The sequence below is a fragment of the Raphanus sativus genome, chromosome 4, assembly GCF_000801105.2.
Source record: "Raphanus sativus cultivar WK10039 chromosome 4, ASM80110v3, whole genome shotgun sequence".
NCBI classification, from domain to species: domain Eukaryota; kingdom Viridiplantae; phylum Streptophyta; class Magnoliopsida; order Brassicales; family Brassicaceae; genus Raphanus; species Raphanus sativus.
Genome location: NC_079514.1, coordinates 41,548,249 through 41,572,173, shown reverse-complemented (window position 1 = coordinate 41,572,173; position 23,925 = coordinate 41,548,249). Strand labels below are relative to the sequence as shown.

At 32.3% G+C, this 23,925-nt stretch overlaps 4 protein-coding genes across 4 annotated transcripts; 3 read left to right on the top strand and 1 right to left on the bottom strand.

The window, feature by feature from the left end:
• Positions 1–1,496: 1,496 nt before the first annotated feature.
• LOC108852946 (late embryogenesis abundant protein M17) lies at positions 1,497–2,653 on the bottom strand. The gene is made up of 2 exons (XM_018626416.2): positions 2,497–2,653; positions 1,497–2,379 (listed from the first exon to the last, which is right to left on the bottom strand). Exons 1-2 carry the CDS (start codon positions 2,588–2,590, stop codon positions 1,685–1,687), a joined length of 789 nt encoding a protein of 262 aa, XP_018481918.1. The 5' UTR covers positions 2,591–2,653; the 3' UTR covers positions 1,497–1,684.
• Positions 2,654–6,555: 3,902 nt separating this feature from the next.
• LOC108848966 (uncharacterized) lies at positions 6,556–9,296 on the top strand. The gene is made up of 6 exons (XM_018622437.2): positions 6,556–6,942; positions 7,975–8,081; positions 8,328–8,436; positions 8,536–8,697; positions 8,806–8,979; positions 9,060–9,296. Exons 1-6 carry the CDS (start codon positions 6,613–6,615, stop codon positions 9,087–9,089), a joined length of 912 nt encoding a protein of 303 aa, XP_018477939.1. The 5' UTR covers positions 6,556–6,612; the 3' UTR covers positions 9,090–9,296.
• An 847-nt stretch (positions 9,297–10,143) lies between these two features.
• On the top strand, positions 10,144–11,341 carry LOC108853042 (transcription factor bHLH100). The gene is made up of 2 exons (XM_018626507.2): positions 10,144–10,524; positions 10,765–11,341. The coding sequence occupies exons 1-2, from the start codon at positions 10,237–10,239 to the stop codon at positions 11,194–11,196; spliced, it is 720 nt and encodes a 239-aa protein (XP_018482009.1). The 5' UTR covers positions 10,144–10,236; the 3' UTR covers positions 11,197–11,341.
• A 3,876-nt stretch (positions 11,342–15,217) lies between these two features.
• LOC108852455 (protein ORGAN SIZE RELATED 1) lies at positions 15,218–15,733 on the top strand. The gene has a single exon (XM_018625961.2). It carries the CDS (start codon positions 15,332–15,334, stop codon positions 15,596–15,598), a length of 267 nt encoding a protein of 88 aa, XP_018481463.1. The 5' UTR covers positions 15,218–15,331; the 3' UTR covers positions 15,599–15,733.
• Positions 15,734–23,925: the final 8,192 nt, after the last annotated feature.

Below are 23,925 nucleotides of genomic sequence, written 5' to 3'. Positions count from 1 at the left end.
CACAGCTCCCTTTTTTCTTCATTTCCATTATTCGAGTGGCATTTTGCTGAAAAGGCTAGCTCTAATGTTAATTATATCGTTACATGCACACACTTTTGTGGGTAAATATGGGATACTGAATTTCACACAAGTGAAATTTAATTAAGTTAAATGGCGATGTTCTTAGTGTTTCTTTTTCCTAGATGGTTTCATCATTAACCTCTAACTGGTAAATATAAAATACTTAAATCGAAATTTGAAATGCCCTTACAAGCAATGTTAGGACGGAAGCTATGATATATGGCTTAGTGCCCCTCCGGTAGGACACAAGGTCAAGGGAAAGGTTACACACCAAATCTTTATTTTATATTACGTCTCATATAACACAATAGATAGAGATCATTTAATTATGTCTGTGCAATTTTCATTTGTTTATAAAGCTCGCATTAAACTCCTTTATAACGCCACAAGTAAATTTATTGTATCTTTTTTTTATAGAATAATGTTACTATATAGGGTGTAGTACCAAATCTGTTGAAGGCGTAGAGTATCTCGCCAAACTATCCAATGGGGTGGGAGCAATATGAATCATATCTCACCAAACTATCCAACTTTCATTTTCATGAAACTGTAGTCACTTAATTGTTTAAATTTCAGAAAATTACGCAATTGTCTACTTTGCGGCTAGTAGTTCGGTTTATCAAAGGAGGTATTCTGCGAGAAAAATAAAGATTCTTAAATAAAAATGTCTAGGATATCAAATCTACACGATACCATATTATACTAAACAAAACTATGGTTTTATTTGACCTAGCTAGCAGTGAAACCTCTATAAATTAATAATGCTGAAACTATACAAAAAATATAATTTTTTATTAATTTATAGAAATTATTAATTTATCGAGAAACTAATTGAATCAAAAACTCAATTTAAAATTATGAAATTATATTAATTTATAGAGATATTAATTTATAGATTATTAATTTAACGAGATTATATTGTACATACTTTCATTATTACTCTCTTCATTTCAATTTAAAGTATTTAGTTGTTGTTTTAAAGTAAGATTTATTTTAAAATAAGTGACGATTCTAATGCTAAATTTATTAATTTTATATGTTATTTTTTTCTACTGATTAAAAGATTGTTGATTAAAAGATTGTTAGATATATAAATAATGATGTTTTTATATAGAACGAACAAAACTAAACATTTTTTTAATATGTGCGAAAGTTAAAAAAACAACTAAAATAAAGTGAAAAAAATACAAGTTAAATAGCGTAATCCACAAACAGGGTTGTGCCTGTACGGAAGTGAGTAAAACATGTGCTTGGGGCCTCAGATTAAATTAACTATTTGAAGGGCCAATAATTTGACAAAATTTTATCTGGATCAGTTGGATACAAGAGCATTTGGTAGGCTTAAAGTTGGGAAATTCGATATCATCTCAAGAATATATTTTAGTTTCCGCTAATTCAAAATGGCCCATGTGATGTTTAGGCACCCTGTCCACAACTTGTTATTAAACAGTTCTTATTACTGTAATCTTACGAGAAAATACCACCTAGACAAAATACATGTTGTAAGACTTCTTTTATTGAGCTACATAGAGCTTTTCAACATTTCTCTTATTCTGACATACGTACGTAATAGTAATACCATGCATTCCATGCATACAAACACGAGTTTGTGTTACACGCCAATTCATGGCTTAGCTTCTTCCGTTTTCTTCTCTACCTCCGTAGCCATCTTTTTGGAACAACAAGCACTGCACCGCCCAAAAGCGTAGCTTCCGCAGCAACCGTACCTGCATCTACTGATTTGCTGGGGCTCAACAACTTCAGCCTCGGCTTGAGGACCTCGGCAACAATAGCTGCACCGTCCATAACGCCATGATCCGCAACATCCGTACCTACAACCACCACCCCGTTGCTGAGGCTCAACAGTGTTCTCCTCAAGAGCCTCGGTCTTCAGGGCCTCCACGGCCTCCTCGGCCTGGGCTTTGCTACAGCAAGCGCTGCACCGTCCGAAAGCGAAGGCTCCGCAACATCCGTACCTACAACCACCACGCCCCCGCTGCTGAGGCTCAACAGCGTTCTCCTCAACAGCCTCGGTCTTCACGGCCTTCACGGCCTCCTCGGCCTGGGCTTTGCTGCAGCAAGCGCTGCACCGTCCGAAAGCGAAGGCTCCGCAACATCCGTGCCTACAACCACCACGCCCCCGCTGCTCAGGCTCTACAACAACTTCATTGGCCTCGGTTTCGGCCTCCGCGGCCTGGGGTCGGCTGCAGCAAGCGGCGCACTGTCCATAAGCAAAAGCTCCGCAGCATCCGTATCTACAACCACGTTGTTGTGGCTCTATGGCATCGGTCGCTTCACTAGGTTTCACTTCTTCCTTAGCTGCACGTGTGGTTTATATATTATTTACGTCAAACCATGTATATATTAAACATTTCGTCATCAGTTATGTGAAAGTATAAAAATGGAAATTATATAGAGAGAGCCAGAGTTGTATACCATTTGTAGCGGCATCGTTGGATGTGTCGGCAAAAACAGCCAGAGAGAGGGAAAAGAGCAAAGCCAAGAGAGCGAGGGATTTGAGGTTGCCCATGATTTGATTTCGTCACTTGAGATTGTTCGGTTTGTTGTGAGGGAAGATGTTGTTTTGGGTAGTGAAGAATGTATGAGCACATCACATCTATTTATAGTTGGGCGGCAAAACATGGCGACAAGAGACCGGTCAATTATGTCGAGTGAGGTAAGATAATGACATATTTTATGGGGAATTTTTTTTAAAATATAAAAATGTGAATCAATAAGCACATTCGTTCTGATTAATTCCCTTCGAGTTCAATTAGTGTCGGGTCTCGCACTATCGGCAGACATAATCATCTATGATATTAGAGATGTGAATCACTGAAACTAATTAACAAATATTATAAGAAGCTACAATCCGTTGTTAAAAAAAAAACGTTTAATTTTTAGTTCATTCTCCAAATTAAGTTTTTTGTTATATTGCCTCGATGATTGGTTTTCTTTTATTTTGTATTTTCCCTTAATTTGTGATTCTGTGAACAAAACACCGTGGTTCTAACAACAAAATAGAGATCAATTAGTGCTGTTGTAAAATTTTCCTTTTATTACAAATTAATGTTTCTGTGACCATATATTAGTGTCACTGATCATACCAATGATAGTACGAAAACAATCAAACTACAGTATGTACAAATATAACTAACATCAATCTCTTGGTTAGAAGGCAGTAGGCAGTACACACCAGTGGATAAATATACAATAATATCACAATATCAACAGAATTTTTTTTCTTAGCTAGCAGTTCTCCCAGCTAGAATGAGGATATATTACACCAGTGCTAAAATATAAACATTTGTACTATTTTATTTTGATCTAAATAAAATCCTCTTTACAGATATTAAGTATTCTCTTACCTTAGCTTCTCAAATCCTTTACATAACATACAATATAAACATTTTTACTATTTTATTTTGATCTAAATAAGATCCTCTTTACAGATATTAAGTATTCACTCTTACCTTAACTTCTCAAATCCTTTACATAACATACACTATTCAATACCTTAAACCAGTAACATTAAGTCACATAAGTACCCGTTCTTGCTTCTGGCCAAAAGAAAAAACATTGTAGAAGTTGAACTTTGAAAGCCATTACATGTATCAAAAGGTTCGACAGCTAACTCTTCTATGTGGTTCCATGTGTAAATGCCATGCTCTATACATGACCTGTGATGTTTACACGTGTTGAAATAGTTGTCGCAAAGTCCAACTCTTAGACTTGAAAACCCACCGTTCGAAAGGATAATATCCATCCATACATTCCCAAAGCAACCATAGAATCCCAATTCAAACTCTTCCTCTGTGTTGGAAAAGTCATTAGAATCTTGCTATATATTAAGCGTAAAAGCTAGACTGAACAATATAAATATAGTTATGGTGTTATGTTGGCTAAACTACTCATTCTGAGGTTGAACACTAGGATTATTAATTACTCTATGATTTCAATCGTAGTTAGCTATTAGAACAAAACTTAGCTTCACCCCCTAAGGTGAATCTTTACATTCACCCACCAATAAGAATTAGTTAATTGAGATTTGATATCTCTTAAAAAAGGAAACCAATTAATAAAAATTTAATGAAATAAAATTATGTTTTTAGATAAATAAAAAATAGTAGCAATTATCAAAAAAATATAACTTTTTAATATTAATAAATCCGTCAGAAAATACTAAACCCTAAACCCTAAATACTAAACCCTAAACCTTAAATTCTAAATACTAAACCCTTGGAAAAAGCCTGAACCCTTGGACAAATTCTATATCCTAAATCCTTAAATTTAAACCAAATCTTAAATTATAAACTAAATCCTAATTTCTAAACCCTAAATCATAACCTCTGATAATAAACCCTAAATCCTAAATTCCAAAATGGTTTATGGTTTAAGATTAAGGGTTTATGATTTAATATTTTCAAAGAGTTTAGGGTTTAGGGGTTCGTGTTTAGAATTTAGGGTTTAATATTATGGTTTATGATTATGGGTTTAGGATTTAGGGTTTAAGATTAACGATTTAGGGTATATGATTTGCCCAAGGGTTCAGGCTTTCTCCAAGGGTTTAGGGTTTAGTATTTAGAATTTAAGGTTTAGGGTTTAGTATTTAGGGTTTAGTATTTCCTGACGGATTTATCAATATTAAAAAGTTATATTTTTTATAATTGCTACTATTTTTTATTTATCCAAAAACATAATTTTATTTCATTAAATTTTTATTACTTGGTTTCTTTTTTTAAAAGATATCAAATCTCAATCAAATCTCAAGTAACTAATTTCTATTGATGGGTGAATGTAGAGCTGGGGGTGAAACTAAGTTTTGTTCTAGCTATTATTATAAATGTTTTAGTGAAATAGACTATGGAGTATATGACCGTCCCATCAGTTTTGGGTAAATTTTTCTATAGACGTCCGTAATGTTTTTTTTTTTTTGCTATAGACGTCCGTAATGTTCTAACCACAAAGATGCGGTGAACTCAGTGTAGCACATACCTATAGTGAGTTCAAATACCATAGAGATGAGTATCATATATAGTCTGTGCCAACACTTGATGTTAAATTGACTAACAGCTAAACAAATATCTTACTTTAAAGATTCAAAAATTTTTATACGAGCAAATTATCTTTCACTGTCATGTAGCTGTAGTGTACTTATGCAATCAATTTAGCACTCCACAAAAGGAAAACGAGAGGAATTATGGGCCTTCATTGATATGGGTATATTAGACTGTCTCATTGGGCCGCTGAATCTTCTTCACTTTATAAAATAGTTTGAATATTATTCATTCCACAGGTGTCCAATTGAACAAGTTATCGATCTCATATTGTAACTGCAGCAAGCATTTGATAATTTTTTTATATGTTTATAACTTTTTACTAAAAGAATAGTAACTGTAGGAAGTATTTGATTTCATTTGATATATACACTTAAAAACAAAATTCAGAAAATTTGAATTTGATAGAAACTTAAAAGCGACGTTACGTCCTTGTTGAACATTAGTGGCAATGGCACTCAAAATTATCCAATATGGGTCCAATTCTGGACTTATGGTCCCTTATCATGAGACTTTATCAACCCATATCACGAATCATGATGTTTTATATCGTATATCCAAAAAAATCTTCTCCATCACATTTGTTATTTGAAATTACACTCTAGCAAATGATTATTGTTAGATAAAAGCATCTGAAAGACATGAAACCTAGTTTTCATCTCAAAAGAGTGAGTAAACTCATTCTGAAATTGTATTTAAAAGTTTTTCTTTTCCAATCATCAACAAACTAATTTTTTAAGTAACAAGTCGCATACGTTAATACAATATCCAACACTTAACATTTGTTTAAATTAAACGAAAACCAGTAAATATCGTTTGAACAACTCCCTTAGCGACCACACTGGTGGTGGAGAATAGATTCGGCCTCTGTTATTAGTCAATCAAAATTATAAATGGGCCAAAATCATTCTCTTTAGTCATGTGGCCCATATTTGTCAAACATGTGGGCCCTTTTGTGATTTTCTAAGCCACGTATTTCTAAAGATGTCACTGTCTCCATTGTTAACCTTGTATTTCTTTGCATGGCACACAATTGGTCAGGACCCAATTTTTCCCACTTCTTTTTTTTTTTTTCCAATCAATGATTGATTTTAACTTCATATCAAGCTTCAGGATTGTCCAACTTACAAAATTACATGTTTATCCATGTACAATAATTAATCACATGGAATACAATAAACTTTGTTAAGCAGACAAACGATAATTGATAATGCAACAACATCTAATAATATCCTATGGAAGATTACAAAACTCTAATGATTGTAACACATTCTTTAATAAATGCCACATCAGCATTCAGTTCCACTGATTAGCCTTTAACAGATAGGGTAGAAACATTAAGAAAAGGGCATAACAGTAATATCACATATCTTTATGGGCCAGTTCGGTAAAGATTCTCCTCATCACACCACCTTTGAATCGCATTTATAAAATCTCGAGGAGGAGAGAAGAGAACGGAAAAAAAAACAACAATCAATCAATCACAGAGAGAGCGATGGCGTCACGAAGCAGGATGTTAGCGACACTTCTCTCCTCGATCTCCGGCGGTAAGGTCTCTCACGGATCATCATCGGAACGTATCATCGCGAGAACGGGAGCATTGCTCAGCAGCGGCGGCCGTCGACGGATCTCCTCCGCTTCGTCATCTGCTGTTGTCGTGGCGGATGATGATGAAGATGAATCGGGAGGGATCTACGGATTGGGAGGCGCGTTGAAGGAGTACGAGGATTACAGGAGGTCTCTCTACGGTGGTGAGTTCACTCACAAGGCGTTGCTCGTCGACGCTGTTGGGACTCTCCTTGTTCCCGCCCAACCTACGGCTCAGGTCTGTGTTGATCTGATCTCTTCAAGTCCCTCATGACTGTTTATGTGATTGAAGTGGTATAGTAGGAAATTGATTTTGATGACTTATATTTATCAGAATACATTTTTAACACTGGTTATATAGTTAATCATATATCATATAATCTTTTTATTGTTGTTATTATTATATATACTATGATCATCCTCCAACATATGTGATATTGATGAACAGTTTTATGGACAACAATTCTAGGATGTAACTTCAATCTTCAATTAAGCATGTTTAGCTAAGAAACTATTATGATGAAAATCGTAGATTTATCCTTTTAAAATTAATGCATGGATGGGCTGTATGACTGACGGGATGGGCAAGGGCGGAGGTAGTAAAGGAGAAGTGGGGGTCAGCTGACCCAACTAATTTTTTAAATATACTCTTTCCGTTTCAAAATTATATGATGTTTTTTAGAAGTTTTATATTGTTTTAAAATATAAGATGTTTCAGAAATTGTTCAACCAATAAGATTTTACGGTTTTTAATAATTGGTTGAATAATTTTAAAATTATATCTTTAAAAATGTTTTTTAGAAGAATGTAAATTTTTAAATCTATGTGCATTTAACCAAAACGTCATATATTAAGAAACAGAGGAATTATTTGTTTTTGTTTAAGATAAAAATTATTGACCCCACTAAAATATAAAATTTGGCTCCACAAAAAATCTAATTTCACTAAAATAATTACAAAACATTAAAAACTAAAGTTATAATTTATATTTTTAATGGTTTATAAATTATATCTTTAAAAAATTTATTCTGATCCCGGGATAAAAAATTTCTGGCTCAAGCCACTGGGGATGGGTCACAAGTCGGGCAGTCATCATGGTGTTAGAGTTAATTGATTGAAAAGCGATTTGTTGTTTGATGTTCTTTTTTTTTTGTTATGCTGTGAATACTATATGCTTTGATATGATCTCTGAGTGTAAGTAGAAGGCTTACATGGAGGTTTTGGAATCTGCAAGTTTCTGAGTTGTGTTAGTGATTTTTGATTGGTGTAGATATACAAGAACATTGGAGAGAAGTATGGAGTTGAGTACTCGGAGGCTGAGATACTTACTAGGTACAGAAGAGCTTATCAGAAGCCATGGGGCCAATCCCATCTCAGGTATCATCATCGTCTTTCCTCTTCCTGTATTTTCTTTCTTATACTCCAAGAAAATCACCACATTGAGCAAAATCTTCATGTGCAGTTTTACATTTGTTTGAATTCCACATTTTTACATAGATATTGCATTATGTTTAGTGTTAGTGTTAACTCTTTGGAAGATTAGGTCGTTGTCTGGTGAAGAAGAGGTACTCTGCGGGTTACAACCTTGTGTTACGTTCTTGATTATATTGATTTGTTTTGCAGATATGTGAACGATGCGAGACCTTTCTGGCAATATATAGTGAGCGCATCAACAGGCTGTTCGAATTCTCAATACTTTGAAGAGCTTTACGACTATTTCACTACAGAACAGGTTTTGATCTTTGCTACTATTTTCTTCATACGCTTTCAAGAACGCTTTAAAGTTTGTTTTTACTTTCTTCTTGATATTTACCCCAATTTACTTTACCAGGCGTGGAAGCTATGTGATCCGGAGGCAGAGAAAGTGTTCAAGGCTATTAAAGAAGCGGGTGTGAAAGTCGCCATTGTGTCTAACTTCGACACTCGTTTAAGACCTCTCCTAAGAGCACTGAGATGTGAAGACTGGTTTGATGCTTTGGCTGTTTCAGCAGAAGTAACATAACCTACTCTCCTTTATTATCTATCTTTTGTTTTATGATCTGAAACATTTTTTGATTGAGTATGTCTGTATTCAATGATTTTGGTTTTGATTGTTTTACAGGTTGAAGCGGAGAAGCCAAACCCGACCATCTTCTTGAAAGCTTGTGAGTTGTTAGGAGTGAATCCTGAGGATGCGGTTCATGTAGGAGATGACCGTAGGAATGATTTATGGGGAGCTAGAGATGCAGGCTGTGACGCTTGGCTCTGGGGAAGTGAAGTTACTTCGTTTAAACAGGTAAACGAATCTCTCTGGTTCCCTCAAGCCTCTCAAAGTGTTTATAAAACTGTTAGTAACTTATTATGAACGCTCTGCAGGTTGCTCAACGGATAGGAGTCAAGGTCTGAAGCAAAGCATATGAGAGAAATGGTTCAGACATTGATCAGGCTTTCAGTTTTAGCTCTCTTTCTTTTTTTTGTGTGAGCAGCTTTGTATATTTGGTTTCTTGTTTTGTTTGTAGTATATTGTGTGTTATACATTTTGCAGCTCATGTAAAGAAAGACCATAAATAAATGTAAAATATGAGATCAATATAGCTTCATGATCGTTCTGGATCCGAAGTCCTTTGCTGTTTCCGACAAAGTTACAAACACGAACCTCGGAAATGTTTGAAGTATGAGCATATTAACACACAAAGGTTTTACAGTGTAATGAAATATGAAAGAAATATCTTAGAGCCCATCAAATTTAAATAAGCCCATTAGAGTCTTTTGCTTCTATGGCCCTAAAAATAACGAGTAATCCAAGGAGTTGACCTTTATACTAGTATTGATTTTTTTTTTTTTGTCAACATACTAGTATTGATTCATGATGCAGAGGTATGCAACTTATGCATCATTAATATTTAAATGTATGAACAGAGTTGGCCAGTCCACTATAAAAATTTTAGTTAAATAAATTATAAATAGGGAGTCTACATTTGATGAATATAATAAACAAGAAATGCTTACTGATTAATCATATAGATAAACTTGTAATCAGGAACATTCCACGTGATCTGCACGTGCCTTGGAACATTCCACGTGATCTGCACGTGCCTTGGAACATTCCACGTGATTTGCACGTTCCCTCACAACATTGCGCGTCTATCAAACTCGTGTATGTGTATGTGTATGTATCCTTTGTCTCCCAGCATTTCTCTTAGTTTAATCAGTGCAATGACACAGAAAACTTATTGCATTTATATGTAGGTCAACATGTGATCCTTCGAACATGCTCCTGCGTGGGGAGAAAATGCTTAACCTCGTGTCAATGCATGTCCACTCGTGACCCACATACACTTCACCCTGTTGTATTAATTTTAATATCTCATAGATATGCTTTTATATTTGTACAACAGATAATTATTCCTTCTATCAAAAACAATTTTTCAATCTTTTATTTTTGTATGTGTGTATATAAATATAAGTTGAGTGAGACATAAATAAACCAACTAACTCACTTGCCTGATTAATCCCAACCGAAACACTGTCTTTAACTGTGTCTAAACTTAACATGTGTGCACTTGTCCCTCCATTGTTTCCCAATTTCGGCTGGCCTTGCGGAGACCAAGGCTTCTATGTAAACGACGACATAGCCAACACGTTTCTTGATTTTCCGTTGCCGGACTTGGACGTGGATCATCAGAATGCGTCATCGGAGAGACATAGAACTTTAGGGTTAGTGAATAATCCTGTCCTGATGAAGAAGCTTAATCACAACGCGAGCGAGCGTGGTCGTCGCAAGAAGATCAACTCAATGTTCTCAGCTCTCCGTTCTTGTCTCCCATCTACCGATAAATCGGTAACCATTTATTTCAAATAAACTTACCTTTTTATGGTTAAGTTGACTTTTTCTACTTTTAGAAAAAAATAAAACAAAATTCGTAAATTTGCATTCAAAGAAAAACTTACCATCCATTTGCTTTTGAAATATTTATGTTGATTAGTACAGTGTGATGTTGTGTATTTTTATCACAAAAATAATTGTCCGAAGCTATTAAAGGAAACTGAAATATCTATTCTTCTTGGGTGTTTCTTGCAGAAGAAGTTAAGTGTTTCAGCAACAGTTTCACAGGCCTTAGAGTACATACCAGAGCTGCAAGAGCAAGTCAACATGCTCATAAAGAAGAAAGACGAGCTCTCGTTTCAAATCTCGGGTCAAAAAGATCTCCTTAACACTAACCAAAACGGTAACCCAGAGAAAGGGGACACTCGTTATGCATCAACGGTGTCTGCGACTAGGATCGGTGAGACGGGATTAATGGTCCAGATTTCATCGTTACAGACTGTGAAGTGTTCGTTTGGTAACTTATTGAGTGGAATAGAAGAAGATGGGTTGGTTCTTGTGGATGCTTCATCTTCAAGGTCTCAAGGAGAGAGACTCTTTTACACTATGCATTTTCAGATGGATAATTGCAATCTGAATTTCGAGGAGTTAAGTAGTAGGTTGTTGTACTTGTACGAGAAATGTTGAAACTAATTTACATGATTCAAAAAATTATTGTATGTGATTTGGTCTTGTTTTCTGTATCTATCTTTAAAACTCTCGAGGTTAGAAATAGTATCAACCTTGCAAGAAGGTTTTCTATTTTAATAAAGTGGTAATATTTGAGTCCTAATATTTGGAGCTATAATTTGCAAATGAAATGCTCCACTTGCACTTATAAGTAGGTTCAGAAGGTCGACGAGTTAAAAACCATTATAATGCATGCATATGATATATATGTAATCCTTGCATGGTTAAATTTAGATCTTGTAGTTATCATCAAAAGAGACTTCGATCACTGGCACTATAACTCCAACAAAAAAATTGTCTGAAATATGTATTGTAGTAACTGTTTAGTGTTCAGAATTTCCTAGTTTTTTGACAGTTAAACAGTCTAATAAGAATTTGATAAAAAAAAACAGTCTAATAAGACATTATGCTCTTTTACCTGAAGGACACAAACAGTAGGTCAATGGAGAAATTTTGGGCCTTAGCTGGAAGCGAAATTTGGGCCCATATTGTTTGATAAATATGTTAGCCTAAACAAAATTGTTGTACGGTAGCAAAGAGGTCATGCACAGCAGCACAAGTTAATACAAAATAAATACCATCTAGGTTTTTTATTTCGCCATTATAACAAGTGATTCTTGTGTAATTCATCTGACAAAAAGATATAGCTAGTAATCTATAATTTAATTTATATATTGTTTGTATCGTACCGTCTTAATTTGTAAAGAGTGATGTTTTTCTAGAACAACGTACAATCTGATGTTAGATACAAAGCAAATATCGAAATGATTAAACATTATGGTTTATTTATATTATATTTATTATAGAATCGATTCATTTTTGTTACAAAAAAAAATACTGCAAAGGGGAATATAACTTTTCTGGGTCGACTGCATCAGCGAAGCTGTAAAGCTAACCCAACAACCCAAGTTGGGAACGAGATGGCCATATAAAAAATCCAAACTACTTAAAATAGATAAAAGTTGAAAATAACCAATGGTTAAATAATAATACCAAAGTAATACCAAATTCACAGGAAAGCATATAGAATAGTGCAGTTAGGTTCAATGCATTCTCCAAATTCAAAAATGTATGAGGAAGTAGGAACGAAAAAGTTCTCCAAGTTTTTGCAGGCAGGATCCAACTTGATTTAAGTGCAAAATGTTTTACTATTTTTCAACTTCGTTTTGTGTTAAATATGCATGTTAGTGAAATACGTTTACCCATGCTTAAGCGCACCATTGTTGGAAAGAGCAAAAACATAACACTGTTTAGTTTTATGACTTTTTTTTTGCAAAAGTTCAATGCAGAACTCCGTACTTACAAAAAAAAAGAAAATGTGTTACGTTTATGCTCTTTCTTTTCATTTAGGCTTAATGGTCATACACTCATGTCTCCACTTTAAACCTTTCAGAGTGGAATTCAATCAAATCGAACTGAGAATTACATAAAAGACATGAAATTACACGAAGATAACATATAACATGAATTATAATGGTTAACAACTCATCGAGTATTGTGGTTGGGGAAAATGAGAGCGGTGAAATCTATGTTTTCAATCAAGTGGTAAAGAGTTCACAGTTGTAAGTATCGCTCCTGAATTTAATTCTCTTTAGGCCAAGTCCAACCGCACGGTAAAACACAAAAATAGCGCTTGATTTGATGTTTCTTCTCTCCAACCCAACGGTATATCCAACAGCATTTTGGTGTGATTTTCCATTTTGCTACAGTGCCACACCATATTTGGTGTAACACTGTAGCAACGGCAAATTTTTTTTTTTTCATCAAAACTATTCATTTATGTATTGTTTAGCTATATTTGATTATATTTGATTTGTATGATTAGTTTACAATTGAATTGAATATTTTTAAAATATCATTATTGTTTTGTTATATTTTAATTATTATAAAATATTAATATAAATAAAAATTAATTTTAAAATACATAAAAAAGTTTAACTCAAACATTTTGGTTGGAACATTAAAATATTTAGAGTTAGTATATTTCGATTTAACTTTTGTCTGTGTTAATTAATTAATGTAACAGTATGTTTGATAATATATTATTGTATAATATTACTATGTTTATATATAATTATTTTATTACAATTTAAATATTAATTAATATATTTTTAGTCATTAAATAATTAATATTTATCAAAATCACTAAAAATTAAAATATTTTTGATTAATAATAAAATAATGAAAAGATTTTTTTTTAGTGTAAGATTTGGTGTTGTGGTTGGAGACTCAAAAAAATTTGGTGCTAAAAGTACACTAAAATAGTGTGATTTTAATACTAAAATGGTGTCATGGGTTGGAGATGCCCTTAGTCATCTGGGGTATTTTAAATGACGAGAATGAGAATAATTGAAAATACACAGAGTATCATGGGCTTTCTGAATTAGTTTTAACCTATAAAGTTTTTGGGATCCTCATGTTGACAAACAATAATAATCTATGTTTTCAATTTGTGGCAGCATGTTAAAAGTTCTTCATGTAATATCATGTTAATGAAGTCTATATTTTTTTTATTAATACAGTATAATCCTGTATTGTTTTTTATGTAAGGTTGTGATTTGCGATGGTTTGCCTCAATATTGATTAAAATTGTCTCTACGGCTTCTTCTTTCCATGCGTCTTGTTTCTGGTGTGTTCCGGTAGGTCGATGGGAAGCTGCTCCGGTGACGATCTTCTGGCGGTGTTGTTGTTGGGTGCGATGGTTTGTCTCCGGCGTGTTCCGGCGAAACATAGTCGTTTCGTCTTCTCCGGCGAAAGCTTCGGCCTTTGGTTCAGGAAGCGTGATTAGACGACGCGTGTCCCTTACGATCGGTTGAGTTGAAAGGTGGAAGGTGGCTTGGCATCTCCTTCACGCGTGTCTCAATGCGTTTGTCGCTTGTCCACGTGGTGGGATGGATGAATCGGTGCTTTCCTCAACGGTTTTAATCTTTGGGCTTGAGACTCATGTTGTTTTATCAGGTTTGGCCCGTTGGTTTGGGTCTGTTTCCGTTGGATTTAGTCCAATTGGGTTTGGACCCATTAATAAAACTTAAGATGGCAAAAAAAAAAAAAAAAATGTAAGGTTGTGATTTTCTCAAAAAGACAAGAAAGTAGAAATTAGACAAAAGGACCTCCTTGGGAACTACAAAAACAATGTACAGAGAAGTACATCAGCTTCCGGTCGCCGTCAACTCACCCTATAACACATCTATATAAAGCTTGGGATGTTCATGCATCTAAGTAAAATATTTGTTTTAGCTTTTTTTCTCTAAAAGCTTTGATGCAATAATAATCGAATCATTAGATAATTTAGATTTTTTTTTAAATTGATAATTTAGATTTAAGTTGAAAAAACTTTATCATATGTTAGATATTTGCAGATAATTTCCACTGAACATATATATATAAACCTAAAACGATAAATTAAAGTTAAAGAACACCTAATAATTAGAGACAGAAGAAGTTTTCAATTATGGTTGAAGCAACAAACACGAAAGGGAGTCAAAACAAGGCAAGAGAGTGAAAAGAGTTTGATTACTTGAATCAGGACATATCACAGCTGTGACCTCGCACCGGCTCTTTGGAATTACTCCTTTTTGAACATTTCTTGACATGCATTTAACCCTCTAATGCATTTTCTAATTAGATAATCTAATCTAACCTGGTGGGTTATATATTAGTTATTTATTATAATTAATTGGTCATGGGAAGCGGTATTTTATTTACTTGGATAGGGTCAATTTAATAACCTTTTAAAATTTTGCTATTATTAAAGGTATATACAATATATATATATATATATATATATATTATATATATATATATATATATATATATATATATTATTAATTCATAAATAATACCAAAACCATTCGAGAAAATAAAAATATTTTGGTAAAACAATGTGTAGGTAGTAATTATGGAAACAAAATGTATAATTTGAGTGTAAAAGATATACTACACGTATACACATAAATATTTATTTATTTAGACATAGATTTTCTAACTTTCCCAATCCCCCCCCTATATAAGTACAGCCAGAGACATAAGCAGAAGATCTAACTACCAAAGTCATTTTAAAAATATTGTTTGATACTTTAAATATTAATGGAAAATGAGGGTACATGATCAACGACTGAGATTTGATGTCACAGACAAGCCAATGGGTTTGACCGGAAGTTCTTTTATCACGGCGAGATCCATCGCAGTTCTTCTCTTTGTCTCTCTGTCTCTTCTGATTCTACCACCGTTCCTTCCGCCGCTTCCACCGCCTCCGGTGACGTTCCTCCTCCTCCCTCTTATTCTCATGATTCTCCTCATCTTCTTGGCTTTTTCTCCATCTAATGAGCCTAGCCTCGCCGTAGAATCTCTCTACCCCTGATGTCGCCGACTTGCATACCGTCCGTAAATAAATATGCGTTACACAAATATGTATTAGTGTGTCTACATGTATGTAACGAGCAGATTAAAGGCTTTTAGTTTCGTGCAAGCAAGATCATCTCATGTGATAGATAGATCTTCGAGGTTTCTTCTAAACAATAATTTTCTTGTAATTTTAGTTTTTTTAAAAATTTATTTTCAGTTTTCTTGTTCTTTATTGTTTTCTAGAGGAATGTTGTTTTATCGGTGCCAAAAATGTATTGTAGAAGAATATTTTTGAAAATTATATAGAAGCCTTCTTGTTATATACGTATGTGCATGTATATGTCTGTGGGCTTATTTCTCGCTATTTCTTTCTTTTTCTTTACTCAACGTATATTCCCATTTTTGTTATCAGAACACTTTCTTGCGAATTTAATTATTTGAAAAATGTAAATTGCCAAGTGATGTATTGAAGTCTGTGTTTAGTTTAAATTTAGCTCGGATTCAAAATCATACAAATTTATCAAGATATTTTATTAAAATTATAAGCTAATTGAACCAGAATTGGTCAGGCCATGGTCGTTAAACTAATCATACAAAAATATATATTTTTTCTCTCAGAAAGAAAAGAACCAAAAGATGCCGACGAGAGGGGTTGAATATTTGAATGCTAGATTTAATATTAGGATCTGAAATATAAGATTATATCGGTTAAAATGTAAGTCCCCTTTAATTTAACTATATTTTATTCATATATATTTTCTTTTGCACCTCCATACAAGGGGACATTTTGAAATTACAAGGTTACAGACGATGATGATAACATGATGGAAATTTTGAAATTACCAGGTCAAAATGTAAGTTACGGCGTGATTCACTGCAACACAACATTTTCGTTTCAAAAACATTGTTCATAAAAATTTTCTATTTATCTGTTCATGAACCAACATACTTGTTATTGTAAATACCTTTGTCATATACCTGCTTGTGTATGTACAAATATAGTTTGTAAAAATTAAAGTTATATTATTTTGTAAATGTTTCTGGTGTGGAACCCAGTTGTTAATTACACAGGGAAAATGGGAATCGTCCTTTGATATCCGGAAGACAGACTGAAAAAGGTTGTGCCATCTGTTCATTAGTCCTTGATACACCATTAGATTCTCTTAACATGGTCAAAAGTGATTTCGGTTTTATTGTTATCTTTCTTTAAAGTTTTTGTTTTTACATCTTTCTCTTCGAAAATGCATGATTGTTCTCTTTTTGATAGAGTAACGCTCATTCTTTTTTCTACAATATCTAGTTGATGAGTGCTACAAATCAAGAAAACGACAGAGTACGGGTTTTGGGTTATAAAGCTAAACTGTAATGTTTATAAAGATCAATAATATATTACACACACATACTCAAAAATCTGTTTAGAATTGTCTTAATACTGGCTAGCTAGGTGGTTATCTAATATCATCTCTAATCCCATTCTATTTTTCATTCTAAAATAGAGTTTAGAGTAAGAAATGTTCCAATGATACTCTATTTTTCACTCTATAATAGAGTGAAAAATAAGTTTACTCCAAATATAGATTAAGTTATTTTTTTTTGTTCATCACTCTATTTTTTACTCTAAAAATAGAATATCATTGGAACAAACTTCATCTCTATGATAGAATCACTTTATTTTAGAATAAAAAATAGAGTGAACCTTTGGAGATGCTCTAAAGACTCTTCCGAACGACGTATCGGATGATTTGAATCACTTCCTATTTAATGCAAAATAAATGGCGGTATGTTTATCCCTTCGATATAGATACTATCAGACCCAAAAATTCGAAACACATAGTATAGAAAAGTTTTATTGACTTGTAGGCAAGGCGGCTGCAAGTAAAAGAGGGTCATAAACTCATGATTGTCTAAATTGAGAAATGAATTATCTATACTACTAGTATTATAATAGGTTGGGGATGAGCACTATCGTCGATCCAGAGATATAACACAAAGAACTATGCTAATTTCGTTTTTTACGTAGAAAGTAAATAGTACTAGGCTGGGCAAAATATCCGTAAATTTTGATTCGATCCGTTATTCGTTTCGATTCGATCCGAAAAATTCGAATATCCGTAACTTAACGAATCGAAGCAAATACTAAAATCCAATATCCGTCAAAGACGAAGCAAATCACAAATACTAATATTTTTAGAAACGGATATCCGCATCCGATCCGTTATATACATATATATATGTATATATGTTTATAAAATTATATAGTATATATACTTTTATATCTTTATATAAGTTTTATAATATTTTTATTCACTAAATTAATTATTTAGTTATTAAAATTTTTGAAAGTATGTAATCTTTTTAAAAAATTTAATGAAATAATATTATTTTATTTTAGTTTTTCTTCTTTTTCTTTTATTTTTATTTATTTTTTTAATTTTTATTACTTTACGGATCGAATCGGATATCCGGCAAAAATTCAGATATTCGCGGATATCCGGTGTTCCGGATATCCGAAGAGTTACGAATCAAATCGGATCGAAAAATCGAATATTCGCAAGGCACAGATCGGATCACGGATATCCTTAAAACTCCGGATATCCGTTCCGTGCCCACCCCTAAATAATAGTACATTGATTTCAATAGAAGGATAGATTAGTTTCAAAAAGATCATGAGTGCATCTATTCACATACTACTGCTACTCTTTATATTTCATAAAAATTGCCAATCTGACATTTTTCACAAAGATTAAAAAATGACTGAAATATATTTAAGATTTTATTAATTACATATCTTCAATCAATATGATTTTAGATAAATGAAAATATTTATAAAATCAATTAATATTAAAACTGAAAATTATATTGTAGTTTTAAAATGACACTCTTTTTATAACAAAAAAATTAAAATGACATTTAATATGAAAGACACAGATTACATTCTATTTTTCTCCAACAAGTGGGTTGGAAAAAAAAACAGTTTAATTTCAAATTTAATAATTACAAAGTGTTTGTTGGTTTCTGATAAATCGAAGGACTATATTTTATTGAAATCGACTTTTTTATTGAATGTATATAAATGCTCATTGAACAAACATGCGAAATAAATACTGTATGATTATATGGTAGCTGACATACGTTATCCACTATCCAGGGAAATAGTGTGGGTGAGATTTGAGACAATGTACAAAACAAAAAGAGATTTGACCGAATTCAAGAGAGAAAAGAACAATCATAATTAAAATAAAAAAGAACAATCATAATTTTATGGATTATAAATGATTTAAAGATTAAATGGTCCTCGCTTTATCGAGTCTCTAACTTTCAACAGAACAAAAAGAATAGGAGAATGAAGTTAATTTGTCCACAAAAATCAGATCCACTGCATCTATACATACAAAAGAAAAGGAATGCATACGTCTTGAAATTCAGTTCTTTTTGTCTCGTTAATAAAGATACTTAATGACAAAATCGTAACCATATGGAAAAAAGTTCGGACATATTTGTGAAACGACGTTAAGTAATGATTACGTGATTCATCATATAATCCCTAGACACCGAACGTGCTTGTTTTGATAACCAACTCCAATGTTCCAAGAGAGAGTCACATGTTTAGAACACTTGACTATGGGCTCCGAAGTGTGACAAATAGTTAATGGTTTTATTTTGAATAATTTTAACATGTATTACAAGAAAGACATATACTATAATCCATCTACAACAAAAATATAGAGTATCTGGAAGAAAAAAATGTTGGTGACAGAGGAAAGGATGAACTTATGAAAAAACGATAGATTAATAGTAATAAATGTTATGTTAGGAGTGCTATCGCTAACAATATCATATAACAATAAAAATGAGAAGACTTATATTAATGGAAGTATTTAAAGGAAAAAAAAGATTTGCCCTCCCCGCATCAGCAAAACTTAGACAAGAAAAGAAAATCCTTACTAGATGTGTTTTTACAAGTTCAAATAGTGTCTTTTTACTCAATTCACACGTATATAAAATGAAATAAACATACAGTTATACTTCTATTAAATATTCCTTCAGTATTTAAACGATTAATGCTTTAGATTTTTATTGTGTTTTTAAAAATGTTTTAGACGTTAACTAATACACATTGTTTCAAAACTTAAAATATTCAATATATGAATGGTATAATTTTATTTTAAATAAAATAAACTTAAAAACAAAACAAAATAATATATTAGAATGTATTAATTTTTATCGACACGTGTTAAATTCTAAACCATCAACATTTCAAAATATTATCTGAACCAAATTATAATGATTATAATTCAATGTTCTTTTATCTTTTAATAAGAGGTATAATAAGAAGTACATTAACTTGAAGAGTCACATGAAAAATGTTTACTAACAAAATATTACTTTCGAAGGTTAGTCTTATGAAGTGGTTCAATTAAATACCTAGTGAAAATTTTAACTTTATTAATTACAAAACATTAAAAGTGTAAAAAATATATTATTGAATTTAAAATTTGATATGCATATAGAACAAAAATTTAGAAACACGTAGTAAACTAATCAAATACAAATATAATTTATTTAAATAAATTACTTTCTTAGTTTCAAAAGATCAATATTTTTGAAAAAAATATTATTTTTAAAAGATACATTTTTTTACCTTTTTAATGTATTATTTAATGAAAATTGGTAAATTTCAAAAAAAAAATTATTGGTGTTTATTAAATTTCTGTTAGCTAAAAGAATTATGAAAAATTGTTATTCATAAAAAATAATGCATTTACAATCAAATTTTAATAAATATTTTTTAATATACGTGAAAATTCTAAAATATGTATTTTTGAAACAGGTGGAATATGTGTTAAGAAAAATGAAAACGGACAATCGCTATAAATTAAGTTAAATGTATATGGAATGAGAAGAAATAAATACACTTAGCACGACTTGATTCAGATTCAGAGTATCGAACACACACTTTCCTCTAATACACCAACCCTCCTTGCGGTTTCAGTCATCTAAAAGCACATAAATGGCAACTAATTAAAGCCGCCACGCTAATACCTAGCTAGTACTATGTCAAACTTCAGTTTTTTTTTCTTGTTTTTTATGATTTGGTATTACTATCTTGTTTCAGTTTCTCTTTTAAGAAAAGTACTTAAAATTGATTTTATGGTTTATTAAAGATACTGATAAAACAAACTTAGTTATTAATGGTAATTTGGGTGATTTATGGGTCTCAAAAATATCATAAGTTTTATCTTTCAAAAAAAAAATCTCATAAGTGTGCATTTAAAGAAATCTAATTAACTGAGCTTTAAAGAAATATAAATGAAAAAGGAAAAGGGTGTTTATTGTCATTGGGTGAATACTGAATTGGAAAATGTGGCTCCTCAGTGCATGAGCTTCACCTGTAAGCTGTAACGTCTTTCTCTCTCACACATAAAAAGCAAAACTGACAAAAAACATTTAGTGGGGGTTATTGGTTCTAGTAGTTTAGTGGATTTATAAATCTTCATTAGATTTAGAAATCTTCCATAAATCTAATGATTTTCAAATCAAGCAAGTGGATTTGAAAATTTACTGATATGAATTGCAAAATCAAAAGAACTGAATTGTTGTAAATGAACCAAATGAATTTATAAGTAGACCTACGAGTTTAGGAGAGAAGATGCTTCGGACTGGAAAACTTGGTATAATGTAGCACCATGAAGTGGCTAAATTTTTTCAATTATCTTCCTAAAGCCATCACAAAATTGATATATTGAAAATTTTAACATCTGTTCGAGATGTTGATCATGCACGTGTTTATTATAGTTTCTCTTTGTTATAATAAACAAGTTGAAAAACTGTGACTACAGTAACCGAGTCATTGCAATGAGATACACAGATAAGATCTCCTACAGAACACAGCAACATCACCACCAAAAGCGAACCATAAAACCCAGCAGAAAACCATCAAAGCAGCTTTGATGTTTATCTTGTCATGCCAAACGTAAAGTAATGAAAAAAAACAAAAATACAAATCCAATCAAAATATCAAGGTTCAGTTCAATATTTGTTCCTTTGTATTTTTAACTTAAAAACATTTTAAAATCCAATCAAATACAATTACAAATCAAATCCATACATAAATCATTGTTATTGAATAACACATGATTTTAAAATTTGTTTATAAATCATAAAACCAATAACAGTGGATTTAAATATGGATTTTAAAATCATATAACCAATAACACTAGATTTAGATTAGATTTTCAAATCCACTAAAATACATAAACCAATAACACCCTCTTAAATGAAAAAAAAATCTACATGACAATATATATACACACAACACAAACATTTGTGCATGAACACTGAAAGCAAAATTTGTAGGAAGTAAAGAAAATTCACAGAATTTTTAGGTTATCGGAATGTTTATGGTCGGGGTGGTTATCGTGCTTTTGACGGTGCTTCCAGCCGTTCTTCCGCCGCTTCCACCGCCGCCGATGATTTTGATGGGAATTCCGGTGGTGCTAATGGTAATGCTTATTTACTTAGCCATCTACCATCCTCCTCTTTCTTCCTTTGACAATACGTATGTAGACATGTAACGTGATGGTGAGACAATGAGTCGATTGATCCTGATTATACATGATTTATGAAAAATGCGTCTTCGACGTCGTTTAATGGGTTTTGGTTTCTTCTTTATGAAAATTGTATGCATTTTCATTTGATTCTTGTTTAGAACCCTTTTTTTTCTTCTAATCTGTCAAATTGGATCTTCTGGTCCGGGTCAATGTAAATTTTAATTTAACTTGAGCATGGATTTTCAAAAGACGTTATATATCGAAGTATACAGGCTTTTTATTAAATAAAAGTATACATGCAACATCATAAAATCTCAGTAAGAACATAATAAAATCAAGCTCAATTTCCGCTCGACTTCACTCTCGATAGAAAGCTGAAACTCTGAGTGAATACTTTGGGGGCGTTGTAAAATAATTCGATAAAACGAATGCCAAATATCAATAAACAAACAAAAACAATTCCGGCTCTTTATAAATCAGCTGGAAGACTCCATAGGAAAACTCTTAAAAATTTTAAAGTCTTGAAACTGTGATGTTACTTAAACTAAAAGTAGTATTGAAATTTAAACAAGAAAATAGATTTAAGCTAATCATAATACGCTGCGGGTATTGTGGAATCAATTCCGATAATTCACGGAAACAGTCTTTAATCTTTTGTTTTATTTGAGACATTTATACGTAAATGATGCATAATATTGGGAAGTTTAGTGGGTCCTGTGAAATGAACTTCAATCTACTAACCTTTTTCAGTGTCATTAATTCATTAATTGCTGAATGCCCAACTCATGAATATCTAAATGCTTGTTGACGAATTTGGTTTGCCCCAAGCTCTTTTTTTTTCAAATTTTGGAACAAACTGTTTATTCCATATCAGTGTATGACGTACGGGGGCAGCCCCCAACTAATTTTTAAAATTTCTTCAGCAAATGCTATAAATATATATAAATGCCCCCAACTCCAAAAAAATACAATGAAAACTTTTTTGTGTCCCCTGTTAAATTTACTTCTGCATCCGCCCTTCATCCAGAGGGCGTTTCTAGAAAACCACAAGCAATGGAAAATGATGATTAACATATAATTTGTTTTCTTGTTTCGTTGAAAAATAATTTCTCTTTTGAATTTCAAATTAGGTAATAGCCAATATACGACGAGAATGTAGTTATAAGTTTAAAAGCTGATTTTTTTTTATAAATAAAAGCCACATTGACAGAAAAAAATAAAAATTAAAGCCGCACTCAAGGGTTAGTTCAGATTTGACTCAAAGACCGGCCCAGTCCATACTCCTCGACCAAAGCTTGCTAATGTTACCGTTTATTCTCCAATCAAGAGGTTATATTTTGATATATAATGTCTGGTCGTTAATAAAAAGGAATAGCTAGGTTCTTGCGTTTCTTGATCATTTTTAAAATGTCACCAAAAAACTGAGTTTAATTCATTTCCAAACAAACAGTCAAAACTAACGGCAGAATTATTTTAGAAAAGAAAAACGGCAGAGATTTCACGAAATTTATAGAGAAAATTTGAATAATTGAAGCGGAAAAGGGAAAATACAATGAATCGATAAGGAGAGAAGAGGACGTAATAACTTCTCTCGGAAATACACTGAACTTAAACTCTCTTTGCCATTTCTTTTCTTCTAATCTTTTTTTCTTGTTTTGGTAAAATTAGTAATCTGACATCTACTGCTTTCGGTGAGGATGCAATGAACGTGTCAATTCCAATTTTTCTTGGTGCTTAAAATAACTTTCGAAGTGTTTAAGAACTTTCAAGGATTGGAAAAATTCATGGGACA